Here is a 17,387-nt window from a genome sequence, read left to right on the forward strand (position 1 = left end):
CAGGTCATCCACGCATTGGTGTTTTTTATGATGAGGGCACCTGCCCACAAGGAACCGGGCAGAGACCCACTGGCTTATTTTGCATGGGCCAGCCAAATATCTGGGAACAGCTAACACCTTGGGATCTGTGCTGACCACATGGCCTGGAGTGTGGTGCTCTGCAGAGGACATGCTTCTGGAACAAATGCATCTTTCTTAAGGGACTGGCTAGCTATGGGTATGAAGAGCTTCCCCTTTAAGGTACTGGCTCTAATCAAGCCCCAGGTGGAGGCTGATGGGTGGGAGGCTTGCGAGCGGACTGTGCAGACAGATCATGCCGCCTGCTTACCCTGGATGTTCTGGGGGTTGTCGATGACGAAGTTTCCATTCCACACCACGGACAGGTTCACGGGCAGGTCGCTGATGTCATTCCCTTCATAGAAATACTGCAAGGGGAGACACAAGAAAGCAGAGCTCCTTCATCAGCGAGGGGAAGGGAAGCCAGACGTGCCCTGATAGATAAAGAGAGGCCCAGAAATCTCCCCGTTTAACTTCCCTAGTGGGAGCACGGAGAAGGAAAGAGACTTGGCTCAGACGATCCCTGCCAGCAGGGATGGGTCTGGCACCACGGGTGCCTTTGCGCCACAGCGACTGGCGGCTGACGGACAGAGTGTGCTCCCACCCAAAGACCTCAACTAGCAGAGAAAGAAATGTCATACAAACCAAGGGTTTCAAACAGGCAACAAGCCCCATTAACCAAAGAGATCCCACAGCCAGCCGGAAACTGTCCATGCCAGGGAGCAATAAACAAATAACCCCCAGTACACCTCCGTCCCCAGCAGCTAGAAGAGGGGCTGGGGCGACGCTGGGTGCTTTGCTACATGCTAAGGGGCCACAGGGCTAGGATTCCTGAGGATCCTGCGGGGGTGAGTGGACAGGAGGTGGGGGAGCACGAGAGCCGCCTGGGGACACTGAGCTCATAGGCACCTTGCAGCCAGAGCCAATTCTGGAGGGGCCATGCTGTACAGGGTTTGCTTGACGTGGGCACGTGGTGAGACCCATTCCCTACTAACACTGCCCTTCCCTAGCACCTCCCCGCTGAGGAACAGCACAACCATTAGCCACCTATCCATGGCATGCCCCACCCTTGCCCCAGGGATGGGAGCTGCTTTCAATGGCACTGTGCCCTATCACAGCTTCTTCTCCCTCAGGGACACTTCCATACGCCTCTCCTTGCTTCTGTGGAAGGAGCTGCAGGACAGGACTACTAGCCCCATCTCACAGGTGCAGAACTGAGGCACAGTGATGGTGGGAGGGGAGGCTAATGCACAGCCGCACAGATCTGGGGGAATTTCTCATCACAGTCAGAGACTCCTAGCACCGACTGGACAACTTCCCATTCCCTGTGGCTCTGCCAGCGTCCCTCAATCCTAAGCAAAGACACCCACTTCTATTCCAGTCCTGACCTCCTCACCGCTCTGCCAATGTTCCATCATGCTGCCTCTCAGCACCCACGGCCATTCGGATCTCCTGGTCCTCCCACCTCTGCGGCCACCCTTCGCTCCTAACCTGCAGTCCCCTCTCCCTGCTATTGCAGGCCTGGGCCTCTCGCTGCTCTAACAACCACCGCAATCCGGACTCAAAACCATCCCTGTGATGTGGGCAAGCATGCATTAGGGACTAGGGCAGGCCAAACCCGGGAGCACAGAGAGTCGATGTGTCTCTCTCTGGGAAGCATCGGGATGGACCCTGTTATCTGCAGCTTCAACACTTGCACTAGCTCATAAAACAAATGTATAGGACAGTCTTCACCAGAGCAGAGCCCACCTGCAGCCCAGAAACGGGGCCATTCTGGGAACAACATGGCGGGAAACTGCTTTGATTAATTATCTCTCAGTCCTCACGATACACAGGCTCGGTCTGCAGCCAAAGTAAGGAATGTTTTCCTCTGGTGGCCTGTTTAAACGGAACGATTGTGCTGCCCACACCATGGCAGAGATTGGAGCTGCCTTTCTGCCCTCTGCAGAGCACAAGTGCTGCTGGATTCTACCTTCAGTGGAGCACAACTCCTCTCCCCGCTCTCATGCCTGGATCGCAAAGCCCAAGGGACTCAAGCTAGGCTCAAGTTCTGGGGAGGTAAGCAGGGGGCAGTTCAAAGATGGAAAGCAGAGATTAGACCTCCAGCAAACCACTCATCCTGCCCCCGGACCTCCTCCCCACCAACACCTTCTACCTTGCTTCTAACCTGAGCCAAAACTCCTGGCAGCCCCATCAGCAGTCCCTACACAGCCCTTGCATGCAGGTGGAGGATTAATCAATAGGGAGACAGGAAGGCAGTCAGAATCTTCCCTGACAGCTAACGACCTCCTCTGGTGAGAGATTCTCCGCTCCTCTCTGGAGAAAATGACAGGCATGTCAGGAGAGATTAAATGCATGATTCATGGGTTGTTGGAGTTTGTTGGGAGCCACATACACTGCTGCATTGGCTCAGACCCCACCCCCAGTTACTCAGCTTCACAGACTGGGCGTGATGATGGAGGTAGGAGGGTAAGTGGCAGCATTGCCCCCTGGTCCATCCCTTCCTTCAACACCAGTTCTGTGCTTGGCTCAGAGAAAATTGAAGCGATTCATTTCCCCTTGCAGCCCTCAGATGGGACCGAAAAGATATCAGTACCAGGGTGGGGGAAGGGGCTTTCTCCTGCCAGGGAGCCAGTAACACCTCTGCACCCTATTGCCTGAGCTAAATTAATCACCACCTTGTATTAGACATGGAAGTTTTCATGGAAGAATCTCCGAACTCTCTACAAATGGGGAAACTGAAGCAGAGAGCAAGAGAGAGGTAGGAGGTGGTGAGTCACCTGAGTTCATACAATGAGCCAGTGGCAGAGCTGGGAATAAAACCCAGGAGTCCTGAGTACCAATCCTGTGTTCCAGCTACTAGGATCCTGCCCCATCTGTGTGAAGCAGCAGCAGCGGGCTGAACTGCATAGCTTGGGTGGCAGCAGCATGAATCCAGCAGTGACAGACCGAACCTGGATCCCTGCAGACAGGAGTCATCCCCCCTTAGGGCTGGGTATACTGGAGACTCTGCCAGAGGAGAGGAGTTATTGGGACTCACGCTAGCCTTCAGGGCCAGGCGCCCTGGGGTCAAACAATAGCTGGGTGCACTGCTAAGGGGGCGGGCCTGATTTGGGCACTACCTGCCTTTTCACAGACGTGTTAGCTTGTACCTCAAACTAAACACATGCACACCGGGCAAGGTCAGACTCTTCAATGGTAAACAGACTGGCTCCTGTATTGCTTACTGAGCAGGGGGACTTCCAGGAGACCTGGAAACCCTGCATTCCTGCCTGCCCTTCCATGGACACTAAAGACCCTACAGCGCCTCCTATCAGAGGTGGATTTCAACCTGCAGTCCTTAGCCATGAGTTCCCCAGTGCAATGTTGCTGTGCACCTGTTGGCCATTGCCCTTCCTCCCAGAGGTGGCTGCATTTCAGCGGTGCTGCATGTATGCCTGTCTGTATAAGTGCACTCTGGGAATTTTTTTTGGGGGGGGTGTGGGGGAGGTGCTAAGGGAATAAGATACTAGTCGCCTGTCTATGCACCAGAGCACTGTCAAGGGGGTTAGGACACAGAAGGGAACATACGGAAAGAAATATGGCAAGGGAACATTTTTCATCAGACTGCCCTACTCTGTCAGCGCACACCGTGGATAAGCCTCTCGGAGATCGGGCTGGTGACAGCTACTGCCCCAGCACCCACTAGCTAGCAGGGGGGCATGTTCCTTGGCCTTTCTTGATGGGACTAAGAGCACAGGTGGGCAGGACAGTAACTGTTACCCGGGCTGTGCTGGCCTCCGCTGGAGGCCTGCATGGGGAAAGGCATGCCTGGTAGTTCAGTGAAAGTAGCATGGGATGATCTCAGTGCCGGTGTTTGATCCCTGATCAGTGTAAAATCAGAGGGACACCTGGGCTCCGTGCCCTACATTCCCGGGGATAGGCAGAAGGAGAGGCTGCTCTCCATGGCTTCTCTCTGCCTGGGCCAGAGACCAGATTACACCCAGGCCCCTGCCCCGTTACTGCTGCACCCAGAAGAGATGGGGGCCTTCCCCTCCTCCGAACCTGTGTACTGTGGTTATTGGGATGTCTTGCCTTTAACCCAGCTGGCAGGCTGAGAAGCTCCCCCAGGATTGGCCAAGAGGGAGCACTACAGCGGAAACCAACTGCCCCACAAAGCCAGAAAACCCTGCTGGCCCACCCTTTCCCTCCTTCCCACATGGCGGCTCAGGGCAGGAGACACGCCAGCCCCACTGCTGAGTCATGCACAAGGCTCTGCTTTACCGGGGCCATTCGCCTCATCCCCAGGCTCCCAAAAGCTGGAAAGGGAGGTGCCCACAGGCAGCGGCCAGTTGCTGAGCAAGAGGCAGAAGGATGGCCCAGGAGAGGGGGCAAAGCAACTCTGCTCCAAAGCCAAGGCAGCAGCAGGAGGTGACACATGCAGCAGTACCTGGGGTCATTCTGATCTCACTGGACAGCCTGCCCCACCAGCCTTGGGTCTCCCACGCCTGGGCCGCACCACAGGTTACAATCCATGCATGGCGCGCAGCTACCTCTGGGGCGGTATGCAGCGACTGCTCAGTGGTGCATGGCAGCTTATGCCAGGAAGTGAAGAGGAATGACACATCCAGTTGAAACCACCGCTGGGCCATTCATTCTCATACACCACCAAGAGCTCTATTTTCCAGCTCAGCTGAAAGCCAGCCTCTTCAGCGGGATAGCACGGCCACCATCGACACCCTACTGATGCCCGGCTCCAGCGCAGACCCACGCCCCGCTGAGCCAGCACCAGCATGACATGAGGTGCTCCTTGGCGGTCTCCCATCCAACCCTCTTGGCACATCAGAACCAATGGAGCCTTTCACATCTGAGCACCGCAGGCCTTCCCCACTGCTCCCAGGATGACAGAGCAGAAGGGGCTAGGAGTTAAGATCTCAGCAGGTGTAACCTCCCTTCTATCCTACCTCCACCTCAACAGGTGGGCAGAGCCTGAAGGACCCCCTAAGAGGGACAAGCTACATTAAGGAGTGGAAACCATCAATCAGCAGCCTCGGGAAGTGGGAGTTGGGGGAGGGGCGACGGAGCAGGATTTAGCTATGACGAGCAGCATGGCAGCCTAAGTGAAACTGGCATTTTCAATTTGTACTCTGACATGTCTCATTTGGGGCCCTGGCATCTCGGGAAGGCATCCAGCCTGCAGCTGTCCAAAACTCTTATTTGCATCTCTCTGCCCCAGCTCCTTTTGGAAATGAGTTCCTTCTGGGTGGGGGTGGGAGGAGAGATGATTAACCCTTCACACACCAGCCCTGGAGACAGCAAGACGCACATGTGGGAGGCTGGGAAGAGACAGACCCAATGGACTACGTATCTGCCTCTGGAAGAACAGGCCTCCCCACTAAACTCGGAGACTCCTGGAGCGACGGCACATGGCCCAGGCAAGGAAGGATGCACTGGAAGGGAGCAGTCTGAGCAAAGTGCCCAGAGAAATGGGAACAAACGGCAGGAAGGGCACACACTGTCAGCCCTCGCTCTGCCAAACTAATGAATGATTATGACCAATGGTGACAGTTCTGCCCTGGTTCTGAAGTTCACTTCAGTAATGTATTACCTTCGCTACCGAGATGAGATGAAGCCATACAACTCAGATTCCAATTACAAACACCCCCGACCCTATAGGAGGTTTGGAGCCAGGGCTTCAGTTCAGCCCTTCATGTAGACAGGAACGGTTGGTTTGAGGTTCAGCTTTCAAGTCCTTTGGAAGGTCAGGAGTATTCACATCAAACCCATCTCTAATTTCTAATACACAGTGTGATGTATCGGAAATCTGTCTGTACAGTTTATGAATTCTGTGTGATTATGAGCCCTGTGTGTCTGTGTCAGGCAAACTCCATTCTGAATGAGCAGCCTTTTGCCTTGTCCATGATCTGTTTGCCTCTAAGCTGGGGTGAGGGTCCAAAGGCTGGTGGCAAAAGAAGAACAGAGGCTAGCTAAGTACCCAGTCCTTTGAAATCTATTCCCAGTAGACAAAAGATTGGTCCATGCCCAGAAGAACTGGTTTAGGAGGTGGGGAGGTCACCTTGGCAACAAAGTCACCCAAAGGGGTTTCCGCTCATGTGGGGAAGCTGCCCTGATGCAGAGGGGTTAAAGGTTTTAAATAGGTAGAGGCTGGTCTGTTTGGGGGCCATTTTCTCAGGTCCATAAGGGAGAGGCCATTCACCATGGAAGAGCCTGCATGAGGATGGGACATCCTTCCTGCCTGCGCCGAGATGGTCCCCCAAAGGCTCACAAGGAAGGGTAAGATAGGAAGTGAGGGCCATCGCGGGTTCAGCTGTGCATTGTTTTGTATGATCTGCACTCTCCTGTGCTTTACATGATTAAGGATAGAAGAGCATCAAGCAGTTAAACTGAGAAAAGTGTATGAGTACTGGCTGCTTCACAACTGCAGTGTGTCCCTGGAGCTGAAACTGGAAACCAGACACTTCACACCTTTGGGGAGGAGTTGTGGGACAGGGTGTGTTGAGTAAACGGGGAATTTGAAGTGTCAACATCGCAACCAGAGAGACTGGACAGAGGGTTCCAACTTTCAGAGGGGGTGTGACATAGAAGGTCTGCACCCTGACATGTGTCTAAAGACACCAAGTTTGGGGCAGGGGCTGGATTCTATTCAGGCTCCAGGAGCTTGAAACACCCCAGGGACACAGAGTAGCAGAGGCTTGGATTCCCCTCCCAGCCATGCTAGTGTGTGGACAGGAAGAGGGCTCATGACATGCAGTACAACTTGAAGTGTCCCATAGTACCCTGCCAGCACTGCTGAAATGCAGCCCTTTTTGGCGTGGAGAGGTGCAGCCCCTGGCACACACCTCAACCTTTTAGCCTAGCGCACAGTGAAAAGTGCTGTGGAATCATTAACAGTCCCCCAGAGCAGGCAGCACCTGGGTTATTAAGGTCTTGTCTTAAATACACATGCAGCAACCAGCATGGAATGCAATCTACAGCACCTGCTGAGGTCCACGGGCCACCACTGCCAGGGTCCTTGTCTGGGGTCCAGGAGTGGGTGTTTCTTCCCAATCCCAAAGCCAGGGACCATGTAAGCTGAGACTGACTCCCGGTTCCCTGCACTTCCCTCTAGACTATCCCGCCTCCCAAACACAGAGATCACGGAGCACATGGCTTCAGGCCCCTTCCTCAAGCACAAGGCTCACTTAGCAAGCCAACACTCACTTAGAAAGCCAACGCTGAGCAGGCCGGAATCCAGAGACTCTGACAACACAGTGCTACAGCAGGTGTGAGAACACCTCTCCTCAGTTCCACGGCACCCCTGTCACGTTCCACTGATGGTATTAGGCCTGTCCCCCGCCAGCAGGGCAGTCAGCAGTGCACAGCATGGGAAACACACTGCTCTGTTCAGAAATGGACCTTAGCTATTCCTGCAAGTGGGAAGATAAGAGCTGGCAGCCCTGGCTGGTTGTTTCCATGGTCACATAGCTGGGGAGTCCAGCAGCTCCCACTGCAGGGAAGGGGGAGGGTTACAGAGGGCTGTGAATTATTAAACCCTGCTGCCCAAGATGTCCTTACATGCGCTCTCATCTCTTTCAGCCACCCCAGGGAGACCCCTGGGAAAACAAGTGCTCCTTCCTTTGGGCTCAGCTTCTCCTGGGCCAACTTGGCAGTTGCCCGTCTTTCCATGACTCAACCGGAGGGAGGCCAAGCCAGCCTTTTGGTCTTTCCAGAAAAGCCGCAAGTGTCTCCTTGAATGTTACATATAGGAAGGGAGCCCAACACGTATCCTGAAACCCAGCAGGGGAAGCCAGGGGAAGTGGGTGTGTAGGAGAAGTGGTGGGGAAAGCAGCCAGCGAATCTTCTCCCAGGCCAGGAGTCTGACACCACTGGCCAGTGTTACACAAGCACAGCCAAAATGTCCCTCCTACTTACACCCGGCTTTTTCTTTTTACATTCTTACTCCTCTTAGGAGCTGGAAAATCCCTTCTCATTCCTTCCAGGGTCTGCCCTCTTTGGGGTTGACCTACATTAACAAGTTAATCAGGACAACGGGCTGGATGCGAGCTCGCAGGCCAGTTGCGGCTCTGGTATCTGTGACTCTAGGGTTCTACTCCCCCGCCAACCCTTCCCCCCCCCCCCAAAAAAAACATGTTCTCAGGCATGGAGCTGCAGCTGATTGCAGCTCTTTGCCTTTGTGTGTAAATTACTTCCATGTTTGTGCACCAGGGTCAGCGCCAATGTCAGCAGAGCTCTAGGGACAATCCAACAGGTCTGAACAGATACTATTGTGACAGATGTTTCGATACAAGTGACAGGCACCAGAGAAATCCTCTAGCTAGAATAGGGCCTGATTCTCCATAGCCTTACACCATCACTTAGGCCTGTGCAAAGTGAGTATTCAACACACCCATTCTGATCAGGTATAGCACATGTAAAGAACATGAGATAATAGGCAGGGGAGAATCAGGCCCTGGGTTTGGAAGCATCAGATAGGATGTTCACTGCTGTTAAAGGTGAATGGAAACTTTTTTTTTTAAATTCATGCAACATCTGAATCAGATGGTAGATGCCCATGACAAGAGCCAGGTGGATTTCCCAAATCAGCATCTCCCATAAAGTGAGCTGAATGGCTTTTTATCCCTCAGTGTCGGAGATCGGGGCTCCGAGCTGTTCTCTCCTACAATAGTTGATGGCATCACTAACACCTATGGCAGAGCAAGGAAGCTGCTGCATTCCATACACTGATTTACCGGTCATGACTGTTACAAGGGAAACAGATTCCTGACCTGGGGACTTGGCAGTCAAGGAACGAGGTGGCTGATTTCCAATTGTTGACGAAGGCTACACAGATGGGTTCTGTGCATGTTCTGGAATCCCAACAGTGTTTGTATTTCAATGTAAAGATGTTATTTAATAACAAGGACACTCACACGTCCATAGCGGTAAGATTCTGCACTTTAAAAGACTACATAAAGTAACTAGTTCCCCACTCCGGGAGGCAGGTAAGTGCATCCTTATCATCTGCCTTTTTCAGATGAGTGAATGAAGTGCAAATAGGGGAAGTGACTTGGCCCAGATCAATGTCAGTGCCGAGCCTGGGACTGTGGTGTTCCTGGGTCCCATGCCCAGACCACTACGCCATGCTGCCTTGGGTTCCCCTTTAACCTGTGCTCCCTCTGCTGGGCTGAGTGAATAACTGATGCAGAAGGGCAGGCCAGACTGTTCAGTGAGTTATTACATGTCACTTAACCCAAAGACTCCCAGACCACAGCCACAGAGAGCCAGTTTGTCACATGGTGCAGGCTCCTCCTGGTTTGTAGCTACTAAACTGCATTAAAAGAAATTAAACATCCATTAAACTCTTTGGTAGGATTAAGTGCCCAGTTAATCAATGGCTATAGTTGCCAGCAGGCTGTTCTGTGATGATGGGGAACAGGAAGGGAGGCAGGGTTTGGGCAATGGCAAATGGGGGGGGACTTGCCTAGCAGACAGGCTTCCTATGAAGCTATGCTTTGCCCTGTGAAAAAGCTTAAGAACCCCTCGGTTAATCAGACAGTCCTTTGAGGACACAAGTAGCACGGGCACATTTGGGGAGGAGCCATAAAGAAGGGAAATGTGCTGCCTGGGGACAAAAATAGGAACTGCAGCCTGGGTAGCAAACAACTCCCCCCCCCCCCTCCCCTCCGGTGAGCATTTCTCTTGCATCATGCCACTTTCAGCACATGCATCACCACTGGGCACAGGACTAAGGAGATACATATCAGATAGACACGCACGCAAACTCTTCCCCTGCTCCAGACAGGCTGGCAGAATAATAATACTCAGCACATGTACGGAATGCTTGATACCTGGGAGGTAGGTCAGCATTAGCCCCATTTTACAGATGAGAAAGGAGGGGAATGGGCGTGCCCAATGTCACACAGTGACTCAGCAGCAGAGTCAGGAGTTCCCTGGTCCCAATCCCTTGATCTCACATTTGCTGTATCAGAAGAGAACAGCCTCCCTGGAAGATCAAGCATGGGATAACTACAGTGGAGTCTCGCTAGGAATGCTGGATTCATTGATGCCCCTGCCTGCCCACTCCTCTTCAGCTTGCACCCAACTGCTCCCTGCAGTGTATCCGATCCAGCTAGAAATCACTCAAGCGAGAGAGCTCCCACCATCTCTCTCAAAACTCATCCTAATCCTATCTCACTGACTTTCCTGATTGTCAGCCTACAATTTCCTTCAGCTAATTTCATCTCAATCCTCATAGCTGTACCATCCTAATCCCTTCCTCTCAGTCACAAGCACCTGCGGGTCTATATGGTCCAGGGTATTGGGACAGGGATATGAGCTTTTCACCTCTAGTGCAAGTGTGTGAATCCAGCCCCAGACAGCAGTGACAAAGTCATTACACCCATTCTTCCCCTTGACTCCCAGCCTTAATGTGCCCCATCTCTATCCCTCTGGCTGAACTTGGACTGGGGTTGATGGGCCTCAAGGGGAGCTGGAACCTGTCCTCTTTGCGGAGAAAGATTTGTTGGCAAAGTGGGGCCTTCAAAGAGGAACCCCTAAGAATTCAGTTTCCCAGCATCCAACAGGGAGACACAGGAAATCTATGCACAAGAATCTCTGTAGCCATCTGCTCAGAGCTGCTCCTCCAAATTCCATTTGCCCCCATTCATACAAACCAAAACCATGCCCCCACCCCAGCAAGAATGCAGGAGCCTGTCCAGGCTCCTCAGAGGCATGTGATGCATGACCTATTCAGAGCAGCCCTTGCAGGAAGCTGGGCTGCTCTGCTTTTCTCCCAGAACTGTATGCTTTATTGGCATGGTATATCTGCCTTCCATGCACTCAGTATGCACACACTCAGACTTCCCTCTTGTACACACACGCACACACACTCTCACACGTTCTCTCCTCACTCTCATGTGTGTGCTCCTCTTGATTGCATTTCTGTAGGAAGGGTACAGTTGCAGCTGTGTCCTATTTTCCTCTAGCTGATGACCTCAACTCCTTCCCCGCACTGTGGGGACGGCTGTAATGTACGTCGTGTCTCACTGGGGCTCAACTGCAATTCATCATTATTTTATCTGCTGGAATTTAATTGGATCCTATCAAACTCTCCTGATACTCCCTTTCCCCTTTAAACACTGCTGCAGGAAAGATAAATGTAGGCATCGGCTCGGAGAGCATGCCTGGCTTTTTCCAACATTTCTGGGGTTGTAGGATCCAATCCTATTTCACTCTCCATGGCTGGTTAATTAGAGATACATACACTGTAGGTGTGCAGCACTCATCACAGGGCATGTATGTATGATTTATGTTCCCCTATATATATACTTGAGGCCCAGTAAAATACCGTCACAAACACCATGGGACTTCGCAGTAATGCTTGGGCTTTGATTTTACAACACCTCTCTCTCTTTTACCATTCTCCTCTCCCCGCATCATATTCAAGTTCCTTCCCTCAGGTGCACCTGGTAGAGAAACCTGAGTTCAGCATGCACAGGGCCCAGAATATTATCAATAATAATCTGGAGACCCTTGGAATTAGGTCTCATCAAAGCGCAAGCCAAATGTTTGCCCAAATCCATTTGAGACCTTCTGACATCTGGCCTGGTATTAGCCATGGAAATGATGTGAAGTGATCCCACTTACTCATCTACCCAGCCCCCAGTACTTGCAGCACCATGGCACCATAAGCAGCCTGGCATCTCGTTCAACACAGGAAGAAGTGTTGCCAGTGTTTGGAGTTGGGACTTTATTTCTGGTTCTGCTAATGGCTCGCTCTGCAGCCTTGGGCAAATCCCATAAATCTCTCCATGCCTCACTTTACCCACCCGTACACGGGGACAATACTGCCTACCTCACAAGTGCTGGGAGGCTTACTTAGGGTTTGCAAGTAATTTGAGCTCCTCCAATGGCATTAGAGCCGTGCATAGGAAGAATACAAATCAATCAGCTCACTAAAAGCGTTTACATTCTGGATCCCTCTTAATTTCAGGGAAACTGTACAAGAATTCCTAACAAACAAACCCAGTAAGTATCTGTCTGGCTCCCCTCACTGCGCTGGGCGGTGCTGGGACACAGGAAAAGCGTTTTCCAATCACAGGCCACTTTGCCACTGGGATAAAAAGGAAAGGGGGGAACTCGCCGTTCATTTTCCAAAGAGGCAGTTATGCTGGCAGATGCCTCTCCACACCAGGAACACCATGCTGGAAGGGACAGAGTTCAAAGAGCAACGGCTGGAAGCCAGAGATAAGAGGCATGAAGGATGAGTGACTCTTCAGCTGTGAGTGAGGGGCGAACTGAAAGAGAATGGCCCGAAAGGGCTTTCCACAGTTGACACAGCTGCTCACCACCAAGTGTGGCTTTTGTTAAAGGGAAAAGGAAATGGCTGAGCACTACATTTCCCCCTCAAAGTGCCCAGACTACAAACCCAAGTCTGAGCAGAAAGGAGAGCGGGCATTTATTCTTATTTTACAAGGTAAAAGGACCGAATGTTTCTAAGGCCACAGCGACTGAAATTTCACCTTAGAAAGGAACATTCTCGGGAGAAAAAAACTTGGGCCAAATCCATTCCTGATGTAACTCCTTTAACCCACATTGGCTACACCAGAAATTTGTGCCCATATAATTAAAAACAACTCTTCTCTGTGTTACTAGCAATGCCTCAGATTATGAAAAACAATGCTGCTTTCCACCAGTGTGGCTATTTACTGTTTGCAGCTGCTGGACCAGTGACACTGACGCTGTTATACGGATGGCAGGTGGGCAATAGGGGGCAGAGGTAAGGGTTTGGGAGAATGGGATTGGTTTACCTACACACATTTAAGAGACTGTATCAACTGTGGGGATATGTGGATATTTATCAACCTTCCGTTTTACACGATGGCACCGAGCCTGTGAACACTTTGCCTGCACGAGTACCTTTACTCACAGGTAGGTTTGCAAGATTGAGGCTAGTGTTCACCTCCACGCTTTTACATGCTAAGGAGTTTTAAACTGCACAAAGGATACATATTTCAGTTTCAGTGCACCACTATGCCTAATAATAAGGCTGAAATTTCTATGTCTCTTTAAGGATTTTAATTAACCAAAGCACTATATTTAAAGTTGACGTGCAAAAAAATTTTTTTTTTTAAATTGAGCTTGTGCCCTGTTTTTGTTTCTTTATGTATAAAGAATGTATAAAGAAAGCCCAAGGGCGGGGGGAGGGGTTGTAGGGTTTTTTCTGCTTGCTTTTTAACCTTATAAATATCAGGAATGTCATGCCTGGTGTCCCTTGGTTTTACTGGAGGACGTGATAGATGTCTCAGAGAATGCATATTGTCAGGTTTCATACCTTAGTGAATGGAGTGTTGAATCTTTAACAAAGATGTCTTTTCTTCAAAATGTTAACTAGTCATTGGAGTTAGATAAGTATTACCAAAATGAAATACAAGACAAAGCGTCTCTCGATTAAAAATGCCTTCCTCATTCAGCCTCCCCCTCACCTTTCAGCAAAGCATCCCTAATCAGAAAAGCACTTAACTCCATGTGTAGGTCCCACAAAAGTCATGGGAATTAAGTATATGTTTAGGGACCTTCCTGAATCAGAGGGCTCAGTTACACAACTTTCAAGTCTCTGGTGATTTCTGCATTTCACTAGTTCGCCAGTCACCAGAGTATCTTCTGGCTAGATAAGATAACTTTCTAAGATTGTAAACAAGTCAAATTTAAACAAACAAACAAAAACTTTCCAGTCTTCCTTATTCATCACAAAGAAACAACCCAGGGTAGGAACTCAATCCCTCCTCCACCCTCTACTGCAGGTCACCATTAATTATACTTAACTGTATGGAAAGTGTGAAGTGTTATCATCAAGCCAGATGGACCGAAAAAGGATAGAGGAGTAAAATTACAAAGAAGTGTGAATTTTAAGCACCCACTCGAAAGAACGGGCTGGCTCATTGCCTTCAGATGTTAAAACAGGCACTGAGTGTACCCTGAAAGTAAAGACAGGTCCTGTCATTTGAGAAAGATTTCTCTTGTGCAGAATTAGAAGGGGAATGAAAATTGGATTTACAAAGGAATTCTGTTTCATATCTTAACACCATGGAGCTGCAACTGACTAGCCCCAAAATCTGAATGATTTGTAACTCAAGAACAACTTGACCAATTTTCTACACCCTGCACACAGACATTTTGCTTTGCTATCAGGGCACATCTGATCATTTCTAGGCCAAACTTGTGTTTTCATACTAGCCAAATGGCAACCTCTTTGCAATTTTTTTATTATGGAGATGTGGACTCCAAGCAGGAGATGCAGTGCTGTCCAATGGATAAAGCACTGGACTGGGACACAGGAAACCTGGGTTCTCTGTCCCCGGTCTGCCACTAAGCTGCTGTGTGATCTTGTGCAAGTCCCTGCACACTCTCTGTGCCCGTGTCACTTCTGCTCTGTTCAGCCTTCCAGTTGTTTGGGGGCAGGGACTACCTCTTACGAGGTGTCTGTACAGTGCCTAGCATAATAGCCCCACTGTGACATCAAACATTCATAAGAGTGGATGGTTCTAGAGTTAAGCTTTGTAAAATACATTTGTGTTTCAAACAAACCCCGCTGGTTGGTGCCTAAACTAAAGAGCCCTCATGTTCCTTTAAATAAAAGCTCCAGGCACAATGCAGTTAATGCACCGTTGCGGGGATGCACAGAGCTGCTCAGAAAACACAGAATATACCTTTTGCCCCAAGCATTTCCCATTGCCCCTGTTCACAGGCAGTAGTGGCATGGGAAGAAATCAGCGCAGATTGTCAGTAATTCCCATCCCCATGCCCCAAACCCCACCTACTCGCCCTCATCACGGCAGCATCTCTCCCAGGCTTTGCATTTCTAAAGACACAGGCTTCCCCCATGGGCTGTGTAACAGATACAACCTTCAAGAACCATTAAGCCAGCATTCCTGCTACCGTTCAACCATGCCATTTATTTTTATATCGTGCCCGTCAGTACCCAGCATCCCAAAGTGCTTCAGAGTGAGCGAAGCCGAACCATACGCTACAAAGACAGGGACAGTTAAAGAGAAGATTTAGCCCTCTCAACTCCCACTGAAGCCAGCAGGATCGAGGATCCACTCGGCACCTCACCGGATCGGACCCAAGTGAATTGATTCTGCGTCTCCAGGGGAGGAGGGAAAGAACCAGTTAAAAGAGCGAATCCCCCGGGCAGCAGAGAGCCCATGACTGGAGGGCTGGACTGAGCTGGCAGGAGGGAGGCTAGGGGCAGGGAGGTAGGATGAAGAGCAGAGGCACAGAATGTACAGGGGAGGGAAGGAGATGGCGACAGGGTGGCTCCTCAAATGGAAAAGGTTAGGCAGCAATAAATATTCCTGGGTGAATACCCACCTTAAGGCTGGGAGATCACTGATGCCCACCACCTCTGCTTCTCTCACAATTTCTGCCTGGCTTCCTTCTGTCCCACTCTGTTGAGAGCAACCCCCACCAGACCAGGTACTGGAGCGCTATGAGGGGGTGTGAACACAAAGCTGCTCCGATCCCCTGGGGAGCACAAGGGCAAGGACCCAGCTCTGCATGGCTGCTCTTGGGAAATACCCCAAGGACACTGGGTAATGGGCAGAGCAGCAAAGGAAATGCTGGCTTCTGTGATTCCGTGATGTGGGTCCTGATCCCACCAACACTCAGGCAAGTGCGTAGCTTTACTCATCCGAGTAAGCCTATTGACCTTAACAGGACTACTTGCATGAGTAAAGCCAAGCTTGTGAATAAGCAATTGCAGGATCAGGAGCTATATGACTTTTCCCCATGCACCAGCTGCATTTGCACCGTCTTTCCCCAAAGAGCCATCCCGCGGGTGCGCTGGATGGCTACCCACCGATGGATGTGGCTGGCACACTGGTACGGTGTTTCTGCGTGGGGCTCAGACTCCATGCAGCCTCGCTGTCCTGCAGTGACTAGGAAACCCCATTCCTCTCTCCTCCGCAGCTGACAAATGGCTCCTCCAAAGCACTTGCGCTGCCAGGCTGCAGAATCCCCCAGCCTCCTAATCAACCCCATTTCAAGGGCTTGCGAGCACTGGCAGTTGGGATGCGATTAGGCCTCGTACAGGAGCCCGTGTGTTGCAGTAACAGCCCCCAAATGGCTGAGCAGGTATTTTGTGTAATTGGCCTCCTGCTGGGAAAATGGCCGTTCCGCTGACCTCCAAAGAATCTTTTACAAGACTCTGATAGAGACGGACCAGCAGAGCTATCCATGGTGCAGGAATGAGAGTCCAGCTGGGGCGTTCCTCGCAGGGAGGGTGACGGGGAGCCGTCTGATCTCTCTCTGACACGCACACGCACGCACGCACACACACACACACACACACACAGAGCATGGACTTCTTCATTCAGATTTTCTAGAGGCATTTAAAACTGGGCTACATGGAGTCTTGGAAAACAGACTGAGCCCACCAATATGAGCTCAAGGGGATGGATAAGATGGGACCTGATGTGCCTTCCCTATCTCTACAGGGCAAAGCCCTGGTGGAGGACAACCCTGCACCAGCCTCAGAGAGGGAAGGGCAAAGTGGGGCCTGACCAGGTTGCTCCAGCTCTGCATTGGTTTCCTCTCTTTTCCCAAATACAGTTCAAGCATCTCAGCCTCACCCGGAGAGCGCTCCCGAGCCCACCCTGGACCCAGAACCTTGCCAAGCTGCCAGGAGGGAAATGGCTGAGAAGAGCGTGGGACTTACGGCTCAGGATGGGGAATGGAGGGCAGGAGTCAAGGCTCGCTAGCTGTCTGTAAGGTGGACTTTAAGGCTTGCTAGGTGTGGGCAGAATTTAGGGCTCAGTGGCAGACAGGTGGAGGACAGGATGGAATTTAGGAGATCTCCCCAGGATGGAAACTGTGATGTGAAGGAGTCAGCGACCCTTTGAGAATCTGAAAAACACCCTCTCTAGAGCCCATTTGTAGCTCGCATTCATAGCCACGTCTCCGTGTGGAGGGATCTCTCTCTCACAAAAACAAGACCGTGGCATCTTACAAGTTCAGCTGCCCCTTGCTGCTTCCTCCCACCCCACATCTGCCCCTCACCTGAACTCATACACCTCCGTGTGTGACTTCATGCCATTTCCACAGGTGCGAGCAGGCTGGGCTCCAAACCCAGCCACACCTCAGCACACATACACTGGGTAAGTGTCCCCTCCCTTTCCCATTAACTTATATGACAACAGAACGTAGATCTTAGCCCAAGTTTTCTCCCATGCACAGTTTCTTCCTAGGAGTCTCCCTGCAGACCCCTCAGTATCAGCCTCCAGTTACCTCCCTACCAGAAAATGGAGCTGACATTTTATATCGCTGGGTCAGGTCCCAGGCTGAGTCAGCAA

At 51.2% G+C, this 17,387-nt stretch overlaps 1 protein-coding gene across 5 annotated transcripts in view; it reads right to left on the reverse strand.

Moving 5' to 3' along the window:
- The window catches only part of PLXNA1 (plexin A1), a 330,514-nt gene that overhangs the window by 77,574 nt on the left and 235,553 nt on the right, over nucleotides 1-17,387 (reverse strand). For all 5 annotated transcript variants that reach the window (XM_048856007.2, XM_048856005.2, XM_048856009.2 and 2 more), the window contains exon 11: nucleotides 329-425. In XM_048856007.2, coding sequence (XP_048711964.1) covers nucleotides 329-425 — 97 coding nt within the window. The remainder of the gene's footprint in view (nucleotides 1-328; nucleotides 426-17,387) is intronic.

This window comes from Caretta caretta, chromosome 7 (genome assembly GCF_965140235.1).
Source record: "Caretta caretta isolate rCarCar2 chromosome 7, rCarCar1.hap1, whole genome shotgun sequence".
Lineage (NCBI taxonomy): Eukaryota > Metazoa > Chordata > Testudines > Cheloniidae > Caretta > Caretta caretta.